The sequence below is a fragment of the Boleophthalmus pectinirostris genome, unplaced genomic scaffold (assembly GCF_026225935.1).
Source record: "Boleophthalmus pectinirostris isolate CB_2022bp ecotype Guang Dong unplaced genomic scaffold, ASM2622593v1 HiC_scaffold_2, whole genome shotgun sequence".
NCBI lineage: Eukaryota > Metazoa > Chordata > Actinopteri > Gobiiformes > Gobiidae > Boleophthalmus > Boleophthalmus pectinirostris.
Window position 1 is genome coordinate 17,828,350 of NW_026571152.1, and position 25,859 is coordinate 17,854,208.

The following is a 25,859-nucleotide window of genomic DNA, read 5'->3' on the forward strand; positions in this document are numbered from 1 at the left end:
ACTCCCCATGCGCGCGGTCACACCATCTCCCCGATAAGCACATCAAGGCGTGGGGAGGGAGCAGCGATGTTAGCCCGAGATAGTTTGGTTGATTAAAATGTCATGGCTCTTTATAGATGCCTTTCTCAACTCAGCAAAATGGAATCAGTGCGGTGCATCGATAGGGGAGTGGGACGTGCTCACGCTAATGGAGAAGTTTGGAGAATGGAGGAGACGAAACAACACAAAGGATGCACAGATGACACAGGGGCAATATTTGGGGAGTGGTAAGTGAGATTAAAGAAGCCGAAAGGGAGGACCATTTAAGCATGCATGTTTAAAATGAGCTGGGGAGTTCTTTATGGGAATTTGAATAAGGAAACAGATATTGCTTTTATGCTGATAACCTGAAGATCTAATTTTGTTTGGCTGATGCTATTTCACAACTAAATGCAAAAGAGCAGAGACATTGTTTTTTCTTTTCTTAAATGTGTTGTAGAATGGAAGAATGTCTTGGTGGGTCTTATTTAAGAGCACCGTATTAGGCTTTTTATTCTGATTTCCATTAACTTCCACGAGAATGTTGCTAGTCTTCCGGAGGTACATAAAAAAATCAATGTACACAATCACTAATACATTTAAAATGAGATCCAAGGTATTCATAAAAACAACAGATGTATGCTAGTCATCTGGACCAAGCGATTTTTTGTAGAAATCAACCAGAGGTTTTCTGAAATGGTTGATGCTGATACTGACGAATAAGCTCTGCTGATATTTTTGGGCCAATAAGGAAGCCAGATTTTGATAATTTTCCTCAAATTATCTCATCCACAACCCTGCTTTACTACAAACTGCATAAGAGCTGTGTAGTCACATTTTGTTCAGTGTCCTTCATAGTAAAGTGTTTAAATAAAGCTTTATACATATTGATTATGCAGCAGGTCAGCCAAACTAAAAATAGTCCTTTGTTGGAAATTTAAGGCTGAGGGCCATTATGCTAAAAAGTTCAAATATCAGCCCAATGTATCGGACAACTGATATATTGTATTGGTATTTAGTTTTTACCCTGAATGCACATTCTGTCACATCCTGTGACTGGGGGCCTGAGACAAGACTCAAAGAGACTATCCTTCAGTTGTTGGGAGAACACTTAAATTGCGGCACCATTGGCATATTCACTTTCTATAATATAATAATTATGATTTGAAATTAAAACAATAATTTGTATAATTTCCACAATAAGTTGTGGCTATGCAAAATGATAGGAAAGAAAACCTTGGTTAACAGATACATTAACCTTTATATTGCTCTGGAGAACCACAGGTATTTAACAGGCAATAACATGTGTTTCCACTGGGCGATTCATTTCTTCTTTCATAACAAATCTTGCATATCATAATCCTCCTTCATCTTGACACCTCCTAAACTATTCAGACTGGGCCTCATGTTTCCTCTCTCTTCCTCTCTCTGTGCGTCTCCATCCGGCCAGTCCAGCTGTACATCATTCACCTGTGCGCTCATAAATCAGCGCTCTTCTTTAAATGAGCCGGGGTTATTTGCACTGGAACGCACTCCGGGGGGGAGCTTGATTGTTTTTTTGGATGGCGCTTTCTGCTTATGTCTGCATCCCACAACAATCTCTGTGGATCCCGGAAGCGTACGCCAGCAATTAACCCGATAGCATCTTCATATCCCCGCAACCAATAACTGAAATAATATCACTGTTTTATTAAGCCTGTAATGTGGGGGCAGTGTGAGAGCAGTGTGGGGGGTAAGGGGGGAAGGGGCTTATCAACTTACTTACTTTGAGCGTGTTTAAGGTTGCGTGTGTGCTGGTTATCTGAGACAGTTTTGGTTAATCGCAGTGTCAGCAAGACAGTTTTTAATTACGAAATCTACCTTTGTCCAATCATATTTACCAACATCTATGTTACGATTAGTTACTCAAGTGTGGAGAAGTCACTGCCCCATTGGAAAGATGAAATCATTTTGTTAATTGCATTTAAAATACCACACCCATTTCACTTGGATATATGTGAAGCTGGCATATAAGAGCAAGAATGAACTGAAGATGAGAAAACTTTGATAAAAAGTATACACTTTTTTAGATTAAACTGCGAGAACCTAAAAACAAGGAGCCACAAGTCTCATGTCTTATCTAGAAAGGTACATCAGCTTAGGGTATCTGATGTATAACCAGAAGTAAATTACATGCACATGCAAAATAACTTTCTTTAAATAAAAATCATTCTAAACAAGTAGAAACAAATTTGTAAGTTGAATGTGCCCTAAAGCAAAGCAAGAAAAAACAGGATACCAGATCTTCAGTTCTCTTCACATAAGACCATAGGATGACATAGCTGAATGTTTAGCTCACACGTCTCACCACAAAAGGTCCCAAATTTAATCCACCGACATTTTTTTGTATAGGTAACTGAGTCAGATTGATACTGGAATCTGGCATGGCTCCTGTTTTAAGCAATCTGACGAATACTGTTGTGACAGCAGAGAAATCAAACTTTTGGCAAATCCAGTTGAGAGAAAAGCATAGTAAATATATACAGTCTGCCCTGTGATTGGATACAGATGGATTCTTATGAGTTTGCAAAGAGATATCACAGGAATTCATCTTGCTGTGTAAAGCAATCAACTCAATCAACTTAACCAACTTGATCTCCAAATCTTGATAAGAGGACTTTTTCCCCACGTATCAATGGTCTACATCAAGTGCTCAGACTGGAGGGTAGAGATCATTTAGACAAGGCCTACTATACCTGAATGTTTCATGTAGTTTATAGGTAGGTTAACAGTATAGGAGAACCATCTCCATTCTCATCACACACACCCTAGCAAACACAGTTAACCAATTTGCCTGTCTGCCTCACAACACTTGAACACTCAAACGAGTCTGTGTAAATGATAAGCAGGATTGTGGCCGTGAATGAAAGATGGTGACAGGAGTATAGTCAAATGTTGGAAATGTTGGTGGTGGCATTTTGAGAAAGGTGCTGAGGAGCACTTCTTGTGAGCCGTGAGACGCAGAGGAGGAGGAGAAGGAGCGGACAGGAGAGACGAATGACAGCCTGCGGCCTTGTGTCTGTCAAAAGTGATGGATCAGAACAACGCTGTGTGAAAACTCCACATTCCCCCTTCAGTCACAGCGCTAAATTGATAAAGTATGAAGAGCGGCTAATGGAAAGGATGTAATAGTGGAAGTAAAGCATATATTAGGCAGAGGTATGGAGCCTGAAGGGGGAGCGGAGCCGTCCTTATACAAGGCTTTGAATACAGGGAGATGGATGGAAGAGGAGAGCTATGGCGTGTACACATGTCCAATCAACACCTGAGGTACAATTAAATATAAGTAAACAGTAGCTTTATAGATGACAATTACACTAAGAACAAACACTGGTAAAAATATTTGGACACACTTTTTCAACTAATTGTTTTGTCTTTTTTGTGACGATTTACATTGTAGATTCTCACTTAAAGGCAACAAAACTATGAATGAACTGAAAGCATGTTTTATATTTTTTGATGTTTTGCACATTTTCTGCTTAACCCAGACAAACCACATCAGTGAAGGGGAAACTATTTCAGGAGGCTTCATCATGAAGCTCAAAGAGAGAAGGCCAAAGGTCTGGAGCACTGTTAAAGCAAAGGGTGTTGTACTGCTGAATCACAAATTTGAGATATCACTAACTGAGAAAATAAAAGCCGAGAATATGCCTGTGGTGGTGAGAACAGGGGTAGACTGGAGCAATAACGTCTTGAATAAAAAAATATGAAAATTACTCAAACATGCATGAATCACTGTAAATACAACTTTGAGTGTGTAAATGAAATAACCATAACATGGATAAAACCCTAAAACCCAATTTGCATAAATAAGTTCCCTTTAAAAGAGGCCCATATGAATCTTCATTCTACTATAGACAAAGTTCCATCCCTAACATCCCACCCATGTAAGTGTTCCTCCTGATGGGAAAGGCATGATAAAAACACACTGACGGATCACTTATTTTGTCAACAGTCCTGGGTGCACAGCTGTATCTGTGTGTGGGTTTTGTGGTGCATTTAGTGTAACCTAATAGCAGCAGTACACACATGTGGAGTGGACTTGGGAGAGGATATAGGGAAGAGTTCTCCTGGAGTTAAATACACAATGAAAGGAGGAAACGGAAAACAAACCACTGAATATCTGTGTACCGCTGAAAGATATACTCTCCCCAAGTGTGTAGAAAATATGTTCCTGAACCACCATGAACAGGCCAAAAACAACACACCACATATAGTCAGATAAAGAAAAGGAAGTGTCTTACTTGTGACAAGCAATGAAATGTATGTGTGTGTCGTTATGATAAAAGCATTTATATATTATGTAATGACAATCCAACTACGGGTCTCTACTAGGTTTGAAGCCTTGTAAGTTGAAGACAAAGCAAAGGCAATGTTTCTGTTATGAATCTTGTCAATAGAAGATAATATCAGCAGATATACAAGATCAACTCATTCATATCCAGCACATGGCACAGCACATTCATATCCAGCACTATTTTATTTAAATTAGTATTTTACCTTTATTTTTCACTATAAAAAAAAAAGGTATGGTCTTCTTAGCAGCTCAATAAAACTCACAAGAGCAAAAACAGATTAGCCTATGAGGCTCAGCCATCCTCAAAATGGAAGTTAGCCATCTCTACAGATGGCAAAATGAACTCTGTTTAGGGTAAGTTTACAAAACATAATTCTGCCGAGCCAAGAGAAAGACAAGAGAAAACATGCAGCTAAAAGATCATATGAGGATAAGCTGCTAACAAATGAGTAATGGGGTGAATGATATGGCCAAAAATTAAGAATGATTTTCTTGGAGCCAGGTCATGATTTCAATTTTATTACAATTCTATCACTTTGTATTTTGTTATTGCCTAAAGAGGTAAAGTTATGTGGTTTACCTGACCGTTCACACTTCACTCTGACTGGCTGAATACAGCTGTCACTCACTCAGACCCTTACAGATGCTAACCAAATAGCAAAAGACGATATGACCAAAATACCATATTATCACAGAAAGACCACAATTACACTTTTATCACCATATCACCCAGCCCTAGTCAAGCAGTTATTGTGACATAAAAAATAAAAAAAACGCAAACGCACAACCACCAAAAATCCATATTGTCCTTCTTCCCAATCACACATGCTACGAGTAGGGACTTACCATAGACTTGGTGAAGGGCCGGGCCAGTGTGAAGAAGAAGGTCATAAGCCACCAGCTCCTGTGGAGGTCCGTGTACATGATGTTCCCAGGGTGCAGTGCGTTACAGGTGACTCCATGGGGGGACAGGCGCCGGTGGAGCTCATTACTGAACAGGATGTTGCACAGTTTGGCGCGGTTGTAGGCCAGTACGGACCAGTAGTCCTTCTGTGGTGGTGAGAGCATGGCCAGGTCAAGTTTACTGCAGGAGTCATTCAAACAGGTGAACCTGAAAAACACAGTGAGTTAGGAAGGGTAAATTCTTATGACAAAGTGTGTATGGTTATAGCAAAAAAGGAAATCCCAAGTTTGGGTGAGCCAATACAGAAAATAGGTTGTAAGTTAATTTCTCAGACTATCATGCAGGTAAATTGGACTGAAATGCAACACAAGTACTCAGGCAAACAAAGTCTTATTTAAATAACAGAAAGTGTTCTATAACAGGGAATGTAATAATGGAAACTCAGACTGAAAATATAACAGAGGAATATATGATATAAAATGTGAACGGAAATATCCTCCAAGACTGGGAAATACACTAGTAAGAAATTAACTGTGAGTGAACTCAGAAACAGGGACAACAAACAGGGAAACACAGAATTGGAGAAATCACAAACAGAACAGATTCAGGGAATACAGGGATTTCAGGTTTCAGGTTTTCAGAGCTTGAATGTCTGTCTTAACAGGTCGACAATCTGGCAAAGACTGAGGGAGCAGAGGGAGTATATATAGACTGGGCCTGGGCTGATTACAGAATGAGCGGCACCTGTAGGGAAAGGAGGGAGGTGGCAAAAGGAGGACCGGAACAGACTGAGAAATGGACTGGATTGGGGAAAACAAGTAAACAAAAGGCAGAACTGTGACAGAACCCCCCTCTCAAGGGACGGCTCCTGACGTCCCAAAACCAAAAGGCCGACCACGGGAGGGAGGAGGGGGCCTGGAGGAGGGTCAGAAGTCCTCTGAAAGGTCAGAGTACCCAGATGGATCACCTAGGGTAGCAGAAAGAATCGCGAGAGCTTCAAGAGCCCTTTGAAGGCTGTTCAGGGTGTTTCTCATGGAAAGTCTTAATGAGAAGAGGGTCCAAGATAAAGCTGGCAGGCACCCAAGAACGCTCCTCTGGCCCATAGCCTTCCCAGTCAACCAGGTATTGAAGACCTCGACCACAACATCTGGAGCGCAGGAGGCGACGCACTGTATACGCAGGTTCCCCATCAATCAGGCGTGTCGGAGGTGGTGGCGGCAAAACAGGAGCAAGAGGGCTCTCACAGACTGGCTTCAACCTAGAGACATGAAATGTCGGATTTATTCGCATGGCTCTGGGTAACTTGAGACGTGCAGCCACAGGGTTGACCATCTTTTCTATCTCAAAGGGGCCAATGAATTTTGGTGCCAACTTCTTTGAATCAACCCGGAGAGGAAGATCCTTGGTGGAGAGCCAAACCATGTGACCACTCTGGTAAGCAGGAGCCTTTGATCGCCGGCGGTTAGCTGCGGCAGAATAGCACTGTGCTGTGCTAAGAAGGGCAGTCCGAGCCTGTCTCCAGGTTCTGTAGCAGCGCTTGATAAAGGCTTGAACAGAAAGACATGATGCCTCTTTCTCCTGGGATTGAAACATAGGTGGCTGGTACCCATAAGCACATTGAAATGGGGAAAAACCAGTGGCAGAGCTTTTCAGCGTGTTGTGGGAGTACTCGACCCAGAGTAGCTGCTGGGACCAGGAGGATGGATTCCTGGAGGCCATACACCGCAGCACTGTCTCCATCTGCTGGTTGATTCTCTCAGTCTGGCCGTTGGACTGAGGATGGTAGCCTGATGAAAGGCTAACGGTGGCTCCAAGAAGTAAACAGAACTCACGCCAGAAGATGGAGGTGAACTGTGGACCCCGATCAGAGACTATGTCAGTCGGGAGTCCGTGTAGCCGAAAAACATGCTGCAACATGAGTTCAGCTGTCTCCTTGGCAGAAGGGAGTTTGGCCAGCGGAATGAAATGGGCCATCTTACTAAAGCGATCGACTACAGTCAGGATGGTGGTGTGTCCACTGGAGACCGGTAAGGCAGTGACGAAGTCCAGGGATATATGGGACCAAGGCCGGTGGGGAACAGGTAAGGGAAGAAGATGGCCGGCAGGTGCTTGGTGCGTAGACTTTGACTGACGGCAAATCTGACATGCATTTACAAAATCTCTGGTGTCCTCATCCAAGGTACCCCACCAGAACCTTTGTAGCAGGACCTCCTTAGTTCGCTGGATTCCAGGGTGACAGGTGAGCTTAGAACTGTGAGCCCATTGCAGAACGTCTGATCTGAGGTGCTGTGGAACAAACAGGAGATTGTTAGGGCAGGTGCTGGGGCCGGGATTGTTCTCCAAAGCGGCCTTCACTCGTTCCTCCAATTCCCAGGTGAGAATGGCAACCATGTGGGAGCTGGAAAGAATAGTATTAGGTTCAGCAGAGTGGTCATCAGAAGTGCAGAATTGGCGGGACAAGGAATCAGGCTTTGCATTACGTGATCCAGGACGGTAGGAAAGGGTAAAGTTGAATCTGGTCAGAAACAATGCCCACCTAGCCTGTCGGGAGTTGAGGCACTTAGGTTAAAAACACCATGAGAGTTAGCAGTAGTTACAGTTACATTGTTGTGTGCAGAGGCCTGGGCTGGCAGATGTGTAGCGCTCCTAGCATACAAATCAAAGGGGTGACATGATGTTCTTTAATTGCTTGCGACAGAGCTGTTAAACTCCAGATGTTTGACAAGGCCCCTAAACATTACACTACTTGTTGTTATTATGCCTGGGCGCTGCAATATCACCGCGCACATGCTCCGAGTCCTCATCCGCCGGTGAGCTAGCTGCGCCCGGGACACATTCTACATATTAATCCAGTCATTACCAAACAACCAATCAAAATGTCACCTGCTTTCCTTGTTGTGATTTTACAAGCTGGCTGCCTCTTGTTTACTGTCGCCCGCCGCAACATCCGCGCTTGGCTAAATTACAACATCTGCGGGCTTTTCATTTCATGTGCGCCAACTTCACGACGGCTTCATCAAGTACAGGTTGATAAATCAGCAACAAACCAAATCCCGACACTTTTGGGGCTTTTATTGTAAAATGGTTTGTAAATTGTGGTTAAAAGATGTGTTGTGTGAAATTTTGTGGAGTACAGTTGAGTAAAATAAAGCGTTTCAGTCAAGTGTGTACCTGCAGCAAATGAGTTTTTGTTTGTTTGTTTGTTTTTCTATTTCATTTAAATTCAGTTCTAGATTGGACAGCAAACTAAATCTTAATTCATGAAGTTCAAACAACAAGCAAGTATCATAATATGGTAATAGAGTAATTAGGAAGAAGCCAAAATAGTTTTTTCAAGCCTAGATACCATATTCAATTAATTGACTTGCTGCCGCTGATAACCAGTATTACAGTTTTTAAATCCATAGCAAGGCTCACATAAATCATTTCACAAATTAACTTTTCACTTTTGTCAAAATTGCAAATATTATTTATCTGGAAAATATCTATTTGTTGCATGATTGTGTAAACATACAGCCTTATTTTTATTCTCATTTAGCTTCAATTTCCATTTCTACAGATTACTCTTCTCAAAAAGACAAAGAGGAGAATGAGCACACACAGACTGAGGCAGAAAAAAATCTGTGCAAAATATTGCCAGAATATCAATATCAGACCAACACTGATACATGAGAAAACCTCCAGTCTTGATACTCATACATCGCCCATCCCTTGTAGTCATCTGAAAGTATACAGAGGATTTCTATGTGAAAATGAATCTAATGTTAACCGTTTTACACTACATGGCCATAACTGTCAAGTATTATAATTCATGGCCAAAGTTTACAAAATAAACAAAATGTATAAAAAGCATATTTGACCAGGTGAGGAATTGTGTACATATTTTTACTATAAATATCCCATAAGAAGGATAGTGTCTCATCTTGTATCAGTTGGAGTTGTCAGTGTATTTGCTCAATTCCACTCTAAGCTCCTGTGCTGGGGACAACTGATAAAGTGTCCAGCCATTAGCCTGTCCCCTATAGGTCACTGCTGCAGCCGCCAACAAGGGGCTTAGGGAATACAATATGCTGCAGGGCCAGAGGTCACACACTGGCTTTGGAGGGCGAGCTAAGTGAATCAGTCTAACACAAACATACACCGAGAGCCTTCAATACATGTAATATAAAGTCTGAAATGAGCTGTGGGGAATGAGAGATGTCACATGAGATACTGCACTGGAATTCTCTGCCCTGTTTAGCCTTTCTCTGAACAGGTACTGGGCTGGAGATTTGGACAGTATGAGGACCTTCAAGAGCATCGTCATGTGATTTAATGATATGATTTAATGATATGATCATTAAATCATAGCTAGCAGAGCTCATTTCCAGAAAGAATTTAGCCACATCATATATTAAAACACTCATCTATAAGGCCATGAGCAGATAGGTCATGACCAAAAGCACAAGATCAAGAATGCTAGCAGTCCAAATGAATTTCCTTTCAGAGAGCTCAGAGTAAAGCTACTTCTCCTCCACAAACAGAGAAGCCATATGACATAGATTGGGCAATGGGCATTCAAATGTGTTCTATATATGAATGATTAACTGGTTAACTAGAAAAGCACTCAGAGAGCGCAGACCTCCGCCAAGGACTACCCCCATTTTTTATATAAATTGCGATAAAATCAGTATTCTGGATCAGATCCGGATCAGCCTTTGGAATATGAAAGAGGATCCCATTGTCCATCCCTGAGTCAAATTTCATGGGGTTTGGTCAATAATTAACCGAGATATTGAGAAACAAAATTTTTGGCCCCATTTACCACAATGTTAACTAAAATTTCAAAGTGATCCAGAATCCAGGATTTCTTCCGGATCACCCCCAAAATGAAATCAGTTCTTCCTTTTCACATTTCCAACAAATCCTGAAAATTTCATCAAAATCGGTCCATAACGTTTTGAGTTATGTTGCTAAAAGACAAACAAACAAACAAACAGACAAACGCCAGCAAAAACATAACCTCCTTGGCGGAGGTAATAATTTCTATGATCTAATCTTGGGTTATCATGTCAGTGGTATAAAATAGTTTTAATATTATCATTTATCATCTATATTTACGTCAGCAGTACCGGTATCTCAACATATGAACTTCAACATTTGTTATCGTGACAGGCGTATTTAGTATAACTACAGGCTCACTGTACATGTCTCAAATTCTTGCCTTGTTTTACATATTTACCAAAATTTCCACATAGTCATAGTATAACATTGCATCAGTCAAACCTTACTGTTTGATTGATGCAATGTTCCTTCAATACTGTTCTTTCTCCCTGTCACACTAGCTGCAGCGTGTAACAGCATAGTGACCCCCAGTGAATGTGAGAGTAAAGCCTGGCCTCTCATGCATGTCTGAGGATTACAGCCCTCACTGCTGTGTATGATGTACAAGAATAACTGGTATGTTCTCCCACTCCCAGGTTAGATCAATCATCCAACATGGCCGACTGACTGACTCGCGACTGGATCAATGATCTCCACACTGTCAGGACATGGAGGCTGAGGAACACTACCAGATATCAGACTGACTGCTGTATGACCAGCAGTACAAAATAACACTTAAAACTGAGGGGAAGAAAATACCAAAATATGGTAATCTCATTGTTAAATATAGCTCTGTTATTAAAGGTGCCCTATATAACATTGCTGGTTGTCTCCGATTGCTTTGCGATTATTAATTCACAGTAAGGTATTATAGTGATATTTCTCCATGGATACAACAAATGACACCAATGAGGAAAATTAGGTGTCAGATCTATGGAACAGCAGCCCTGCTCACAGGAAGAATGCATTTTTTGAGGATAATACAAACACTCATATTTGAAAAAAACATTTCAGATGTATTTGTTTAATACCATGTTGTAGAAAATTCCAGGCAAAGCAATAACATATTCATGATTCCAGCACGTGGTGGAACATCCACATGAAAAGTTACATATTGTATATTTAACCTGATGGAACAATTTTATTAAATTGTTTAAAAGACTTTTGTGTCTTCAAGTCAGGTACACTGAAACACAGCAAAAAATCATGGTCTGTGTAGTTCAATCTGCTGCCATGCCACTTAAAACAAAGCAAAGCTTTTCAGACCATCAGTTCATAATTTGATGTACTGTCAATATTATTATTAGATCCCACAACTAGCACCTGGGAGGGGCTACAGGGAACATCAGTGAGTGGTTTGCACGCAGGTGTATGTGTGTATGTGTGTATGTGTGTATGTGTGTATGTGTGTATGTGTGTAGGGGTATGTGTGTGTGTGTGTGTATGTATGTATGTATGTATGTATGTATGTATGTATGTATGTGTGTATATATGTATGTATGTATGTATGTATGTATGTATGTATGTATGTATGTATGTGTGTGTGTATGTATGTGTGTATGTATGTATGTATGTATGTATGTATGTATGTATGTATGTATGTATGTATGTATGTATGTATGTGTGTGTATGTATGTGTGTATGTATGTATGTATGTATGTATGTGTGTGTGTATGTGTGTATGTATGTATGTATGTATGTATGTATGTGTGTGTGTGTATGTGTGTGTGTATGTATGTATGTATGTATGTATGTATGTATGTGTGTGTGTATGTATGTGTGTATGTATGTGTGTATGTATGTATGTATGTATGTGTGTGCATGTATGTGTGTATGTATGAATGTATGTATGTGTGTATGTATGTATGTATGTGTGTGTGTATGTGTATGTATGTATGTATGTATGTATATATGTGTGTATGTATGTGTGTATGTATGTATGTATGTATGTATGTATGTGTGTGTATGTGTGTATGTATGAATGTATGTATGTGTGTATGTATGTATGTATGTGTGTATGTATGTGTGTATGTATGTATGTGTGTGTGTATATGTATGTATGTATGCATGTATGTATGAGTGTATGTGTGTATGTGTGTGTGGGGGGGTGTGTAGGGGTGTATGTGTTGTCAGTGAGCTAAAGAGCATTATTCAATTGTAAAAGCAAAAAACTAAAGTTGTCATATATTTGTCTCTTTCCCTGTGTATAGTGCGGATTAGTTAGCGGAAAGACTGAGCTGGGGAAGAATAGAAGGAGGAGGAGGAGGAGAGGGGCTGAGTCAGGGGGTCAGACAGAAGGAGCAGATACTTGATCAAAGTAAATTTTAGCTGATAAGTCCATCCATCATGTTGATGATACGTTTAATTTATAGTGACAGCGTGTGGAGGGAAATGAGTTTTCAGTGAGTAAGGCTGTCATGTTTGACAATACGCATTAAGTCTGATCAATCCGTTTGGAGGCGGAACCAGTGGACGCTGTAGCACGCACTTACTGCATGGGTGAACCCCGAGTTATTGCACTGCGCTACTTTGAGATATTATGGATTAAACTCAGAGTTGGGTTGAAATGTCTGAAGGATACAGTCAACTATTAAAACCAAGACTTAGATGTACTTTCTAACTTAACTTCTATATAATTTTTGCCTTGAGCTGGCAACCTGAATCAAAACAATCCCTTATGCATTTAAAATTATAGATTTATTTCAATTTGGCTAAGCACATGCAATTTACAATAGCTATTACTTTCAGATAACCAGGATATTCCCACTGAGATTCAGAATACCTTTCCCAGGAGTACTTGCCTGGAGTCAGTGGTAATGTTTTTAGTGGAGCAGCCAAAAGACATGTGCACCTTTGTGCTTAGAGGCAGAATGCTCATCAATATACCACCAGGCCTCCTTCCTTGCCACATTTTGGGAGTGTAAAAGTGGCGGCTGTGTGTTATCAACAATCAGGAAAGGGGCTAAATCAACTAGACTAAATAAGGGCAAAGGTATCTTAATGTGCCACTGTTCCCCCAGAGTCAGAACAAACTATAGTGCAACTGCACTTTTGTTGGATGCAAAGATCACAGACATAAATCAGACAAAAATAATGGTGAATTTGATCATAAATAGAGAGTCTCCATTGCTGAAAGTTGTAAAGCGTTAGATAAACTATAGCTATAATAACTTTGATAATTGTTATATAATGTTACAATGTCTCGTCCAGTCTCAGAAGATAAGTAGGGCTGGGCTTGGTTAGTACTGGGTCAAAGTAAGGCAGTAGTGGTTCTAGTGTTGTTGTGTCCTTAAGCAAGACCCCTCACCCACATTGCCTAGTATAAAAGTGGTGTGAGCAAGAGTGTTGGTGGTTAGAGGGGCTGATGACACAGATTGGCTGCTGTAAGTCTACACCAGGGCACCTGTGGCTTACAACCACCAAGAGTGGAGTGAATAAATAATTGCAATGTTAAGTGTCTCTGGAGAGATATTTAGTGTGTATGTACCTGTGTGATTCCGAGGACACAACAACCACGCGTGCAGGAGCCGAGTGCCGCAGCACTTCCTCCAGGCACTGCACCAGAAGGAAGTGGCCCAGATGGCAGACCTGGAAGGTTCTCTCCAGACCATCCTCTGTCAGGCTCCAAGGCTGGAAGCACACACCCGCGTTACACACCAGGATGTGCAGGGGCCTACAGGAGACAAAGTAAAAATAAATACAGGTTTGTGAGGTTACTGATTACAAATCGAGAGGACTACAAATATAGCTAAAATCGAGAGAGGGAACTCAAAGAGAACAATAGGACACCAATGTTTGGGAGTGGAAAGCAGGTGTCTGGTTGCAGTGCAGTGGTGTGGGCCGGTCTGTTAATATGAGGTTTAGAGAGCTGCTCCCCTGGCCTCTGTGCTGGCACCAGTCCAACAGTAACAGAGACAAATTCATTTTGGGAAGAATACAGCAACTGTGGAGAGTAGAAGACAGTCAATTTGATATGCTGATTTCTAGAGTTACAGGTAAGATCATTTTATTAATTATAAATTATCCTTGTTTGTATTATGCTTGTTTATGGACAATTATTTAAAAGATTTAAGTATTGTTTGTGAATGATAACATGGTAAAAATGTTGATGTATGTTTCACATGTAATTTATTAAACCTGGGACATGAGATGGCATGTCATTGCTGCAAACTGTTTTCTTCTTTCTATAGTTGAAACTTGGAGGAATAAATAAAAGTAATACTACAACAGGTTTTCAAAAGGAGTCAATTGAGTAAGATGGCTGAGTTCAACACACATTTGTTTAGAGAAAACTGTATCAAGATATTAGTGGTGTTGACCTCAGCAGAATGACTTCTTTGTTTTTTAAAGGCCCTGTACCCAGCTCTTAAACACTTTATTATCAGATAATCAAGAAGTGCACGTTATCATGCCAACTGTTGTAAGCTTTACTGTAAGGTCAAAAGCTCTGCACGGAATGCATAGGATAGAATAACTTTGGACCACTAAAAAACATTTAAAACAAAGTTCTTTTTTTTTTTTTTTTTTTTTTTTTACATTTTAAATCCCAAAGACCCTTTAGCCTAACCTGATAGGAGGAGTTGTTTTAGTTGTTCTTTTTGGTTCTAAGGCTGGTGGTTGTAAACAAGTGAGTCACATGTTTAAAAAAAATTCTAAAACACATTAAAAGCCACCACCCTTCTACTACTCTAACCTCTTGTTCCAAAGGCACTTGCCTGGATGACAGAGACAGAGACACCACTCGGCTCGGTCTCGTGTTGCATCCCCAGACAAGGCTTTCCTCTCTTTGTTAATGTGGATATGATGGAGGTTTTGAGTACAACTCCCCATGGCGTTGCAGCTCCTGTAGCTACAGAACACAGCTGGCAGCCTTCCAATGCCAACAACACACTGGAAAGCAATCTCCCACCATCCCAGCTCTATCCCAGCAGCCAGGAGTGGAGGGCTAATGGGGCTGATACACTCGGTCTGTAACCCAAACCATTGACACATCTATGAGCGGAAAAGACTTGTCAGGATATACCGTAAAAAGATTTCATTTGAGGAGTCAGAAAACCCTGCGTTCTTGAATTGGATGTTGTCAGATGTAGATCCTGACCACTTTTTGCTAGTGATTGGGATCACAAATAAAGAAATCATGTGCATGTGACAGTATGGTCATACTGGAATATTTAGTGGATCTCATATTAATTCCAGATATCCTGATACTTATATCTGATCCCACAATCATGTATTGAGAGAGACCTTTTAGCAGTATCATCAGCAGGACTGCAGTTGCAAAGTTATTATAATGGGCCCATAAATAATATTATTAGTCTATTATTATGATAATGACAACTCTTAGCATTTTAGGAGCAGCCTTGATCAAAAGTATTTTGTTAGTGGAAAAATGTGCAGAAGGTAAGCACTTTGTGCATTTGTGGAAAGGGATGATGTCTGTGATTGTCTCTCAAGTGGATGTAAAAAAAAAGTTTGATTTCTGTCTTGTTCTACTTTTGTGACACTTTGACCAATAAGATTCAAATAGTCGCCATGACGTTTTCTGACTGCTTTCAGCAGTCATCGCAGATTGACAATGTGTAGAACTCAATTCAGAGTCACATGCCTATTAATTTGCCAGGTTAACCATTTTTAACCTTATTTGAACTGCTTCACACCACCCTTTTTCCAGAAGATGATTGAGACAAGCCATTTTCTGTACATTAAATCTAGGTGTGAATTATTTTTCAAATTTCTATCTTGGTTAAAAAACTGGCATTGGGATCTCAAGAGCACCATCGAATCCTGACGTGCTATCTCCATTTGAAACTGTAACCACTTTAGAAAATGATGACATCTCATGAACACAACATATATAAGGTGTTAGCTTGTGCAGACACACAAAAGGAGAGGCAGTAGCTTGTGTGCTAGTCAAAAGCAGCTCTCCGGATTGGTCAAGGCAGAGATCCTTGTATAGGTGACAGCGCCGCTCCAGCGAACTCGAAAGCGCAGTAACACAGGCGAACAATCCAAACACACCCCACCAATTTTTAATTTCTTCCATTAGAATTAATTATGAGGCCGAAGGCAATTTGTGTACCCTGTGTTTAAGGCTGCCTACTGGATTAATTAAAAACTGGATGCTGGAAAATTAATGTGTGAATTGTTATGCCTTGCTATAATGAGCCATCCCATGCTATTACATAGGAGGGTAGTGTACGATCACCTTCAGGCCTGCGAACACACAAGGTTCATTAAAGAGCACAAACCAAGTCACAAGTCAACTTAAAGAACGCCCAGCTCAGCACATTTTAAAGAGGTAGGAACAACGTGCTACTCCCCACTGCACCCAAACAAGGTGGGGCAACGCTGCATCGCATCTGAATAATATAACAATAATATTATCCACAATATTCTCAAGATAAATTAGTTTTGCCCTAAAAGTGTTATTCTAAGGATAAGTTTAAACTGTTTTTTTAACATGTGGGTGTGGGTCTGCTGACAAACAGCAGCTTCCAAAATACATTATATCTTCCTGACCTGAGGTTAACTTTCTAATGTGTAGTTTGCATAACCTGTCAGTCTTGGTTGGTTTTCCAATTTGAGTTTCAAACTAATTTCTAAAGTAACAGTAAAAATTTTGTCCACCTCAGTTTGACACTTGCTTTCTTGGTCACCTTATTGTCCAGTTCAATCATTTCAACCTGTTAGGAGCAAGAGCCAGATACTTCTCTAGGTTGACTCGGGATCTTGGGGGGATTAAGGTCTCTAGTGCTTGTTTTGGGGCTGATGGAACCCAAGAGGAAACTCTGCAAATACACCCCCTGGGAATCGAGCCTGAACCTTGTTGCTGGAAAAAAAACAGAGCCACTGTAGTGGTGTGCTTACTTCAAGAGTAGTTTTACAATTTTAGTAATGCTTTTTGTGCATCAGTTGCCATCCTCATAATAAAGGTAATATTTCTTTTTAATGTTAAACAAATATTAAGGGAAGACTATTTTTTTATTATTTTGTTTATTTCTGATCAGACTATTTTGAATCCTTTATATCTGCTACTGGCACTGGCAACACTGGCACTGCAAATCCTGGGTAACAAGAAAGAGAATGTATTTTGACAGCTTTCCAAAGTGATAATCAAGATCTGTTCTGAATCAGCCTGGAATGTCCATTTAGTCCCAACACACAAAGGAGGAGGATGGGTCATACTGGAGCAAACACCAAGGCACTGAAAGCTTTAGCCATCAAGTCACTTTGCATGATTTAAGAATACATCCTCTGTCATCTGGTCTAGAACTTGAAACTTGTAATGGGTCCACCAGTCCACACCAAAATGTTTGCAAAGTAAATATTACTTTATTGACTATTTCATTGAGGTCTCTATGATCAATTTGTGATTCAAGTCCAATAAGCAACATCTCTGTGGCCATTGCAGCGATTACCCCCCAACACCGCTGCAATAGGCCTCGGGTGAGTCTGCTCCTGATGTAAAAGCCCTGTTAATTCTACTGCCCACCAGTTAGTCCCTCTCTCATAAGCACTGCTCTAATGAATGTCTTTAATAGGCCTATAGCCGCGCCGCGCACTCCCTCCGTCCGCATTAAAACCTGCGCGGCACACCGACAGCACTGTGCAATCTCAAGCAGCCCTGTTAACTACCAAACAGGGACGCATCACTTTATATATTTACTCTGGATAACCCCCCTGGGCCCGACCCCTTGACCCGGGTGATAATATGGGCCAGCAGGAGGAGATTGCCTAAGAGAGCCGGGCGGGCGTACACGATTGGTCATTATTGGTGCGCTTTATTGGAGAAGTGATAGTGGAAACATGCAGTGGGCAAAGCATTAGCAGGGCTGTGTACTGTACTGTGGGTGGGTTGTGTCATTATGAGTGGTGGAATGTAAAGTAGAAACTTAAAAATATTTATATTAAAATATCTAAATATGCAAATTAAGCACAACAAAATACAGATTTCTTGATCAAAAGAAATATTTTAATTAAGATTTGAGTTCCAAATCTAAAGAAAGTCCAAGTCAGGTTAATAAAGTATAGTGCAAGTCCAGTACAAGTCCAGCCAAGTGCAAGTCCAGTGAGTCCTTTAGGTCAGGAGTCTCAAACTTGCAGTTCGTGGGGCTACAAGTGGCGCCTAAATGTGGCACCCTGGATCATTTCTACTGACTCGATTTGTTGTGGTAAGAATTCTGTAAAGTCCAGGTGAAGTTACACGTCATTGTACTTAAATGAAAATTTTTCGAGGCCCAGTTTAACTCCTAGTTGAGTACAAGATAAGTCTACTCCAGGGCAGCAGTAGCTAAACAAACAGTTTACCAACAACAGGTATGTGAATGAACAGTGACTATGGTGTGGACCTTTGAGAAGCTAACTAACTAACTAACTCTGGTCCAATGCAGTAGTAGTTGGTTTTAGTCACATAGTACTAATAGTATTAGTGTACTATTCAAAAGACCAGTCTACATTTAGTATGTGCTTCTCTTGCAATTACTTTAGAACCATAATGTAATATTAGCAGTAAAACCAAAGTGGAAACAAATTGCATGTGTTAATTACAGCTTATTCTTTATAAATTACATTAGGGGCATTCTGTTAGCGCTGCCCCCTTTACCCTATCAGTTACATCCCAATGGAAACCAGCAGCCATCCCACAATATCAATATAAACGTAATTTCATTTCGATGGACAGGCAATTAATATGGCAATAGGGGTCAATGGAACAAAAAGCGGCGCAGACTAAAACACTTAAAAGCAAGGGAGTGAAAAACGAGTATTAAAAAAACGGTTGATGATTGCATTTCACCTGTCAGCGCTACCGTAGTATTACAGTATCGTGTTTACAAAGTGTGAATTGTCATCTATGCGTTTGGCGGGTTGTTATGCCCGGAGACATGCATGCCCGTAATGGAATGGTGGAAGTGGACTTAGACAAGCTAGCAAGTGCCATTCACAGCTCACAGCTCCCAGCCCCGCACTCCGCCTCTGATGAGAATTAATGTACTCTGACGTCCCCAGAGAACCCCCCTCCGAACCCCCCCCAACAAAACAGCGGGCCTAATGAAGAAATACAGCCGTGCCAAAATGGTGAGGTGTGAAAGAGGGAGGGACCCCGAAAGACTGAGAGACAACAAGAGGAGGAGATGAAGAGATAGAGATAGAGAAATAACGGAGGATGAACGTAAACAAATGGCACATAGTGGTTAGGTGGGATTAGGCTGGAATGGATAGGGTTAAGAGATAGGGTTAAGACAAATAAAACCACTCACTGTATGGTGCAGAATGGATGTAATCTGGCAATATGGTATCTATGAATTGTTATTACACTCCATAAATTTGCTTGATTGAATTTTAAAATAGTTTGGGTCTAATGTTTTTTTATAATGTTATTTCCTCATCAAAAACATACCTGAAGTCATATTAGGATTAAGTTGCACATTTCCACTGAGTTATCAAATATAGGTCACTTAACCTGTGACATCCTGAATTTAATCTCTGTGTTTTTAAAGTTGTATACCTTCACCAGACTGATCATTCAATGCTCAAATTACATTTTTAAAAAGGGTGGTCCAATTTCTAATATCTACCTAAAGCATGCAGTTGCAAATCCTCCAGCTATATTCTAATGGGCAAGATTAGGAGAAGAGGCCCAGAACTTTGCACAGTGTTTATGCACTGAACCTATATGACCTCTACAATGAAATACAAAAATGTTATGATGTATAACTACTTATATCTTATCGAAACTAAAATAAATAATTATTATAAACAAGACTTGATCATAACTTGGAGATATGCATTTTAACATTTGATCCATAAGAAAAAAAAAAAAAATTCAGAAAATTTCACCTAGTGTAGTGTTTGACACTATAATAATTGTCATTTCAGATCCGCCTATTGCCTCTGAGGTGCTCCTGTGCGTGGGAGAAGGCAGAGGAGATGCCACTGATTCTAGGACATTCTGTGAGGGAAGCACCGTGAGCTTTGGCTGTGACCCAAGACACGTGTCCTGGATGTCCATACCCCGCCCCGGGGCAGCTGTGGGCAACGACTGCCTTAGCTCTCCCCATGGGACCCCCCCCCCACCTCATGTACGCACCACACCGAGACCCTCCAGCCCAATGACACAACACATGACCCCCGAAGAGCAGCAGCGTGACCGGTCAGGAGACATGCTGACCGCCACAAAAGCAGGCGTAAAGTGACCCGCGTCCATTCAGTGTGGGACAAAGTGATGCAGATCCATGCACGCTCGTCTCCAGGGCCCGGTCCATATGCTGTTCACCGCGCACTGCTGGGACCTCCCCTCACTCTCAGTAAATATGATGAATAAGGGAGATGGCCTCAGTCAAACCCCAGTAGAGATGCATTTGTTCTGGATCCAAACTTATTTCTGTATTTGTGCCTCAAATAGAAATAAAATGGGTAGTTTAACTCAAAATTTTCTGCAGTATATGTTTTAAACTGTTTACTTACTTAATTACTTTTTATTTACAACTTAAAAGTCACTAAGTAAAACACTCACATATCTATAACAAACATTTGTGTAAGAGTATGTGTTAATTCTTTGCAGCTATCAGGGGTCGAGACCCAAAATTTGGTCCTCAAATATTTGCAGGCAGTCATAAGGGAGTCCAAACTAGATTACCTAATTTATAATCAAGAGATGGCATGTTAATTGCGTCTTTAGTATTTAATAATGATTACAGCTCTATGTATCGGTGGTGGCAAAGCAGACAAGGTGTCATGCCACATGACACAATGGAAATGTGAACTGTCACAGGTTTCAAATTACCAACAACTATACACTATTAGCAAACAGTGAAATACCACATTTACTGATAATAATTATTTGATAGTATTGACAATGCAAGGCATGTTAAGTGTTTTAAATGTCTGTTTTGTAGTTTGAAACAAATGAGTTCTAATACTTACAATTTCTTGGCTTTGAACGCCTGGGCAAACTCTCGGACACTGCGAAGTGAGGCCAGGTCACACATCATGGCCTCCACTCGGGCTTTGTGCTGTGGAGACAGAGAAGCAGCTGTTTAATGGAACTCGCCATATTGTGTACTGTTATTGTCTTGCACAATGGTATCCCAAATTTCATGGGCCAGAAGTGGTGCAAGTAAAACAAAATGTAAAGTTCTTTCGTTTGCAGTTTCACTTGGCACAGTTATCAAATTGAAGAGGATGGAATTATTTAGACGATAAAAATGCTCTTTGGAAAGAAGAAAATAAATGCTTTTTACAAAATCTTGTACATGTATTTTAGACCTCTTCAAACATGCTCTGAAATAAACAAATACAAGAATCTTGTCTATCAGTTCAGATTTCAATCTTCTCTCAAATGTTAATGCTCCTGGATTTCTATACAATGTGCACTCTGAAAAGAATCCTACTTACTATACATACACTGCAAATTTAATTGCAACAACAATTTTTTTTTATTTCCAAAATTGAGCAGCACCATTTCGTCTTTTTCCATTTGTCCAGTTATTTTTCAACTCCTTGGAACAATGGAACACATCTGCATGGCTGAGGGATTCTCTATTGAACTATACAATATTGAACATACATGTTCGTGAAGCATCCAAAGATACATGATCTTGAGCCCTACAAAGATACATGCAGAAAGATGTGTGTGAGGACTGGAGCCTGTGTAACTTTGCTCCATGTTTGCGTGTCTCCTCTTACCAGATGTTAGCAGACAGGGTGAGGACGGCAGAGGAGCAGGGAAAGATAAATGACTGAAGAAGTGAATGCATAAGTGCATTTACACAGAGAGGAAGACAGGCGCAATATTCATCATAGTCTGTTACAGTGTGGTACACTGCTTTGTGCTGTAGGGCAGAGGCCTCGGATACACTTACACTTACACATACAGAGGAGCACTGCACACACTGTTATCAAACAAGCAGTTTAAAAGCAAGCAAAGACCCCAGAAAGAAGTGTATCCAAGCAAAGCAAAGTTTATTTATTTAACACTGTTCACGGTCAACAAGAAGTTAAAAACACATAAAAGACCTTTAGCTTTGATTCCTCAAGTATATTACTGTATGGTATTGGGAATATAAGGATTAAATGCTCTGCAACAGAAAAGGGAACTAGTCTGTCTCAGTCAAATAAAGGTTGAAATATGGTGATTGTTTATAGACACAAATCTGAAATTGTCTTTTGCCACTATCTTCGTTACAAAAGATATTTTTGGATGTGTGATAGTCTGTATAGTCCAATTAACAATTACCATTATAAAAATACAATTATCATTATTTCTCATAGTCGACTAGGCATGATTGAACGGTAAGTGATTGCTGGCCTACAATACACATAGCAATTTTTTCATCACGGTCAAATATATTTACATACTTTGGTGGTACTTAGGTGGTACTTAGTTTTACATATTAAACAATTAATCATAAACACCAGTAATTTTTACCAGTGCAGAACACAGCTTAACCCTGCAGCTAGATGCTCCTGACTACATACACCTTTATTTTTTCTTTACATCCAGTTTTATCACAAAGGACACTGATAGACCCAGTTGATTGCTCCACTGGACCTATCCCTCCCACTGCAGTGTCCCCCACTACTTGAAGCTGGGCCAGGGGTACAGCAGCACCAGGTTCCCCCTGTGTTCCCCATGTGTCCTCCTCCGCATACTCCTGTCTGCCATTCCCAAAGGAACGCTGTCAGCTTGCATTACAGCTCCGGAACCACTATCAGCATTTTAGCGTCCGCTCTCCCCATAGACTCTGCTCACATGTAAGCATCCACAGCCCTCTATGGACCACTGGAGGCGAGCAAAGGGTTAAGTGCCAGTCGTTCTCCAGGCATTTTACTGACACTAAAATGGGTTGGGGTGAGTTTAAACATCAGTACACAGACACACAACAAACCCAGGGCTCAAGGGTAAAGGCGCGCCACCATTATCTATGCCTGGATTATTCTCTTGATGCTACTCCATACCATTATGAGGATGCTATTACTAAACATTAAAGGGCGGTTATGGCGGTTATAGATATGATGATAGGGGCTGAGCGGGTATGATGTGCACACAGCAGTAATCACAGGTGAGCGGAGACAACTGTCCCGTTTTACGACTGCATGGGACAAGGAGGGATGTTCACAAAGTGCTGTCAAAGTACAGGAGCAAGTAAAAAAAAGAAAGTTTAGATAAAGGTAAAACTAAAATTATTAGTATTTGATCAAATGTAATAATAAAGTTCTGACAATTTAAACCATAGTGGTCCATGGGTGTATACTAGTCTATGTTGTCTTTTATTTGTTCTGATACAGCTCAAGATCATTCTAAAGCTTCAGGAATGGTTAATTTATCTTCTGTAAATGTGACTTAGTGTGATTAGTATCTGATATTCGATACTTTTGACAACCATATTTTCTTAATTTTTTTAGTTTTGTCATCCAGATTTTAAACTTTTGTCACCGAAGTAGGATGAGACACAAAGTCCACGAGAGACAAGATGGAACGAGACAAGATTAGATTTTGAGATAAATTATGATCAACTTCAATCCACCTCACAATTTCAGTACATTTTTGATTACATGTATTTATTTATTATAGCACTTCTTTTTGGATCTATAGCCTCCCACGATGTGTAACACACTAGCAATTAACCCTTTTTCATAGAAGACAAATGTAAAAGCAAAAATGAGATTATGAGATTTTTCAGAAGTGTGCACATTGCTACAAACTTGTGGCTATTTTGTTCCAGTGGTCATTCTGTTAATCATCTGATTCTGATAAATTTAATGCAATGTTCAAATCTGTTTTCATCTTACATCTTAAATTTAATGGTTGACCAAGTTGCTGTACAAAAAACAGTAGTTGCAGCATGTATAAAGATATAAAATAGTGATCTTTTGGAAGTCAAGAAAAACATACTACATAAAGTTATGTTCCTAACAAATAAACAAAGTGATTTTGATTTGATTCTTAGCAAGATTTTTTCTTCTTGGGGAAAGACCTATGTGTAGTGACTGCTCTTAGTCGAGACTGTGTTAAACCATGGGAGCGCACCATCGGGACCAAGGTCAGAGCCGTGAAAGTTTGATCATTAGTGGACCAGAGGAGGGCCAGCTCCACAGGGCCCGCTCCACTGCCCAATGACCAGCAGAGAAGACGAGCGTACGTGTCAGCCTGAAGAACACCGATCCTCCTCTCCAGAGACAGGCCAAACAGGGGAAGTAATGGGGGAGACCAAAGGGAGAGAGGACGGAGGTAATCCAACAGCCTGGCCGCTCGCCCTCCCCTGCAGATTCCAAGTCTAGCGAAGAAAATAAAGTTTATTGCCTGGAAAGTTGGGGGGGTCGAGAGCATGTAAAAAGCATTAAAGCGATGGAGGTGAACAATTAGACAGATGGCAAGGTTTGAGGAAAGGCTTGGAAAGGCGGAGAGGGGAGAAGGGTTTTTATGAGGAGCTGACATCTCCTGGTCTGCTCTCTCTTCAAGGGCGAAGGGGGAAACGAGAGGCGCTCAGGCTTCTCTGGTTAACTCTGCAGTAAGAGCTGACTGTGCAACAACCACAAGGAGGGCTCAGAACTCTGTCACACTGAAAATGGATAGTTATGAACTCAAAGACAAATATCTGTAAATGTTAACTATGGTTTATAATAGTCAATACTCAGTAGGTAAGTATTTGCATCAATTTTGCCTCAGCACAATAGTCAAATCTTGTAAAGTGTAGAGTAGGTTTTATTATTGGAAGAATACATAACAATTACTGGTAATACGATTAACTACACTATTTACAACCTTAAAGCCAACATCCATAATAAGACTTGCTGACCTGGCCATGTAGCATTCTCACATATTACTAGATGCCTCTACATACTGATAATGTGCAAGCTTTGGTTTGACAAAAGAAGAGCAGAGTATAAAACAACAGTATATTTTTTTACTTTGTATAGATAAATATAGTCATAAAATGTCAATAGTGATCAGAGTGACTTATGTTGAAAAAATGTTTTATCCAGGAAACCCTCTGGTTAGTGTTGTAACTCTCACTGTGCCACTGCCATCTTGGTCAGTACTTGTTCTTAGAATACACTGCTTCTTAACTCTAAACTCTTGCAAAGGGGTTGAATGTTTTTCTCAACAAGGTCACGGCTGGACATTTACTCCCTTGACAACCTTCTCCAGATTTCACATCTTGCCTTCCACCTTCAGCCCAAGTCAACAGCTGTCTGCAACATGACCTCCTCGACTTTGAAGGAAAGCAAAAGGAGTAGGAGAAGGATTCTGGAAGTTCTGGTGAAGCAGAGGTGGAGTGATGTGGTTGGAGCATGGAAGTAAGATGAAGACAGAGTGTTTGAAAGTGGGGGCAGGGGTAGGACTCTAATACAATTATAACTGGGGCAATCCAATCCAATAAAATGAAGAGGTATTAGAGGCAGGGAGCCCGTCCTGTTCAATAAGACGCAGGAGCACTCGGCTAAGTCTCCAAACACACACACACGTAACCGTGGCAACACACACACACTCACACATGTAACTGTAGAGATGCCGTGCACGCTCCCAGGTAGAACGCACAGTCGGCTGACCCCTTTAATAGTGCGCCAGCCACCCCTAATGGACGCAAGCAAGTGGAACGGCCAAATAATACAGTGTCTTAATGCACTGGGCTCCATCTCATCCAGCTCATGCAGTTATCCTGCGTGCACTTTAACCTCCGCTTCCATCGCGCCTCACCTCCGCTGCCCCAAGCCTCCTCACTCACATACTCCCCC

The 25,859-nt window shown here is 40.7% G+C and overlaps 1 protein-coding gene across 2 annotated transcripts in view; it reads right to left on the bottom strand.

Annotated features, from left to right (window-relative positions):
- The window catches only part of wwox (WW domain containing oxidoreductase), a 180,870-nt gene that overhangs the window by 108,809 nt on the left and 46,202 nt on the right, over positions 1-25,859 (bottom strand). The window contains exons 6-8 of one of the 2 annotated variants that reach the window (XM_020932138.2): positions 21,045-21,133; positions 13,609-13,794; positions 5,201-5,465 (exon numbers count right to left, since the gene is read on the bottom strand). In XM_020932138.2, the coding sequence (XP_020787797.1) occupies positions 5,201-5,465; positions 13,609-13,794; positions 21,045-21,133 (540 nt within the window). Of the gene's footprint in view, positions 1-5,200; positions 5,466-13,608; positions 13,795-21,044; positions 21,134-24,250; positions 24,398-25,859 lie in introns of those variants that run through there. The other variant, XM_055155434.1, reaches the window with a different exon arrangement.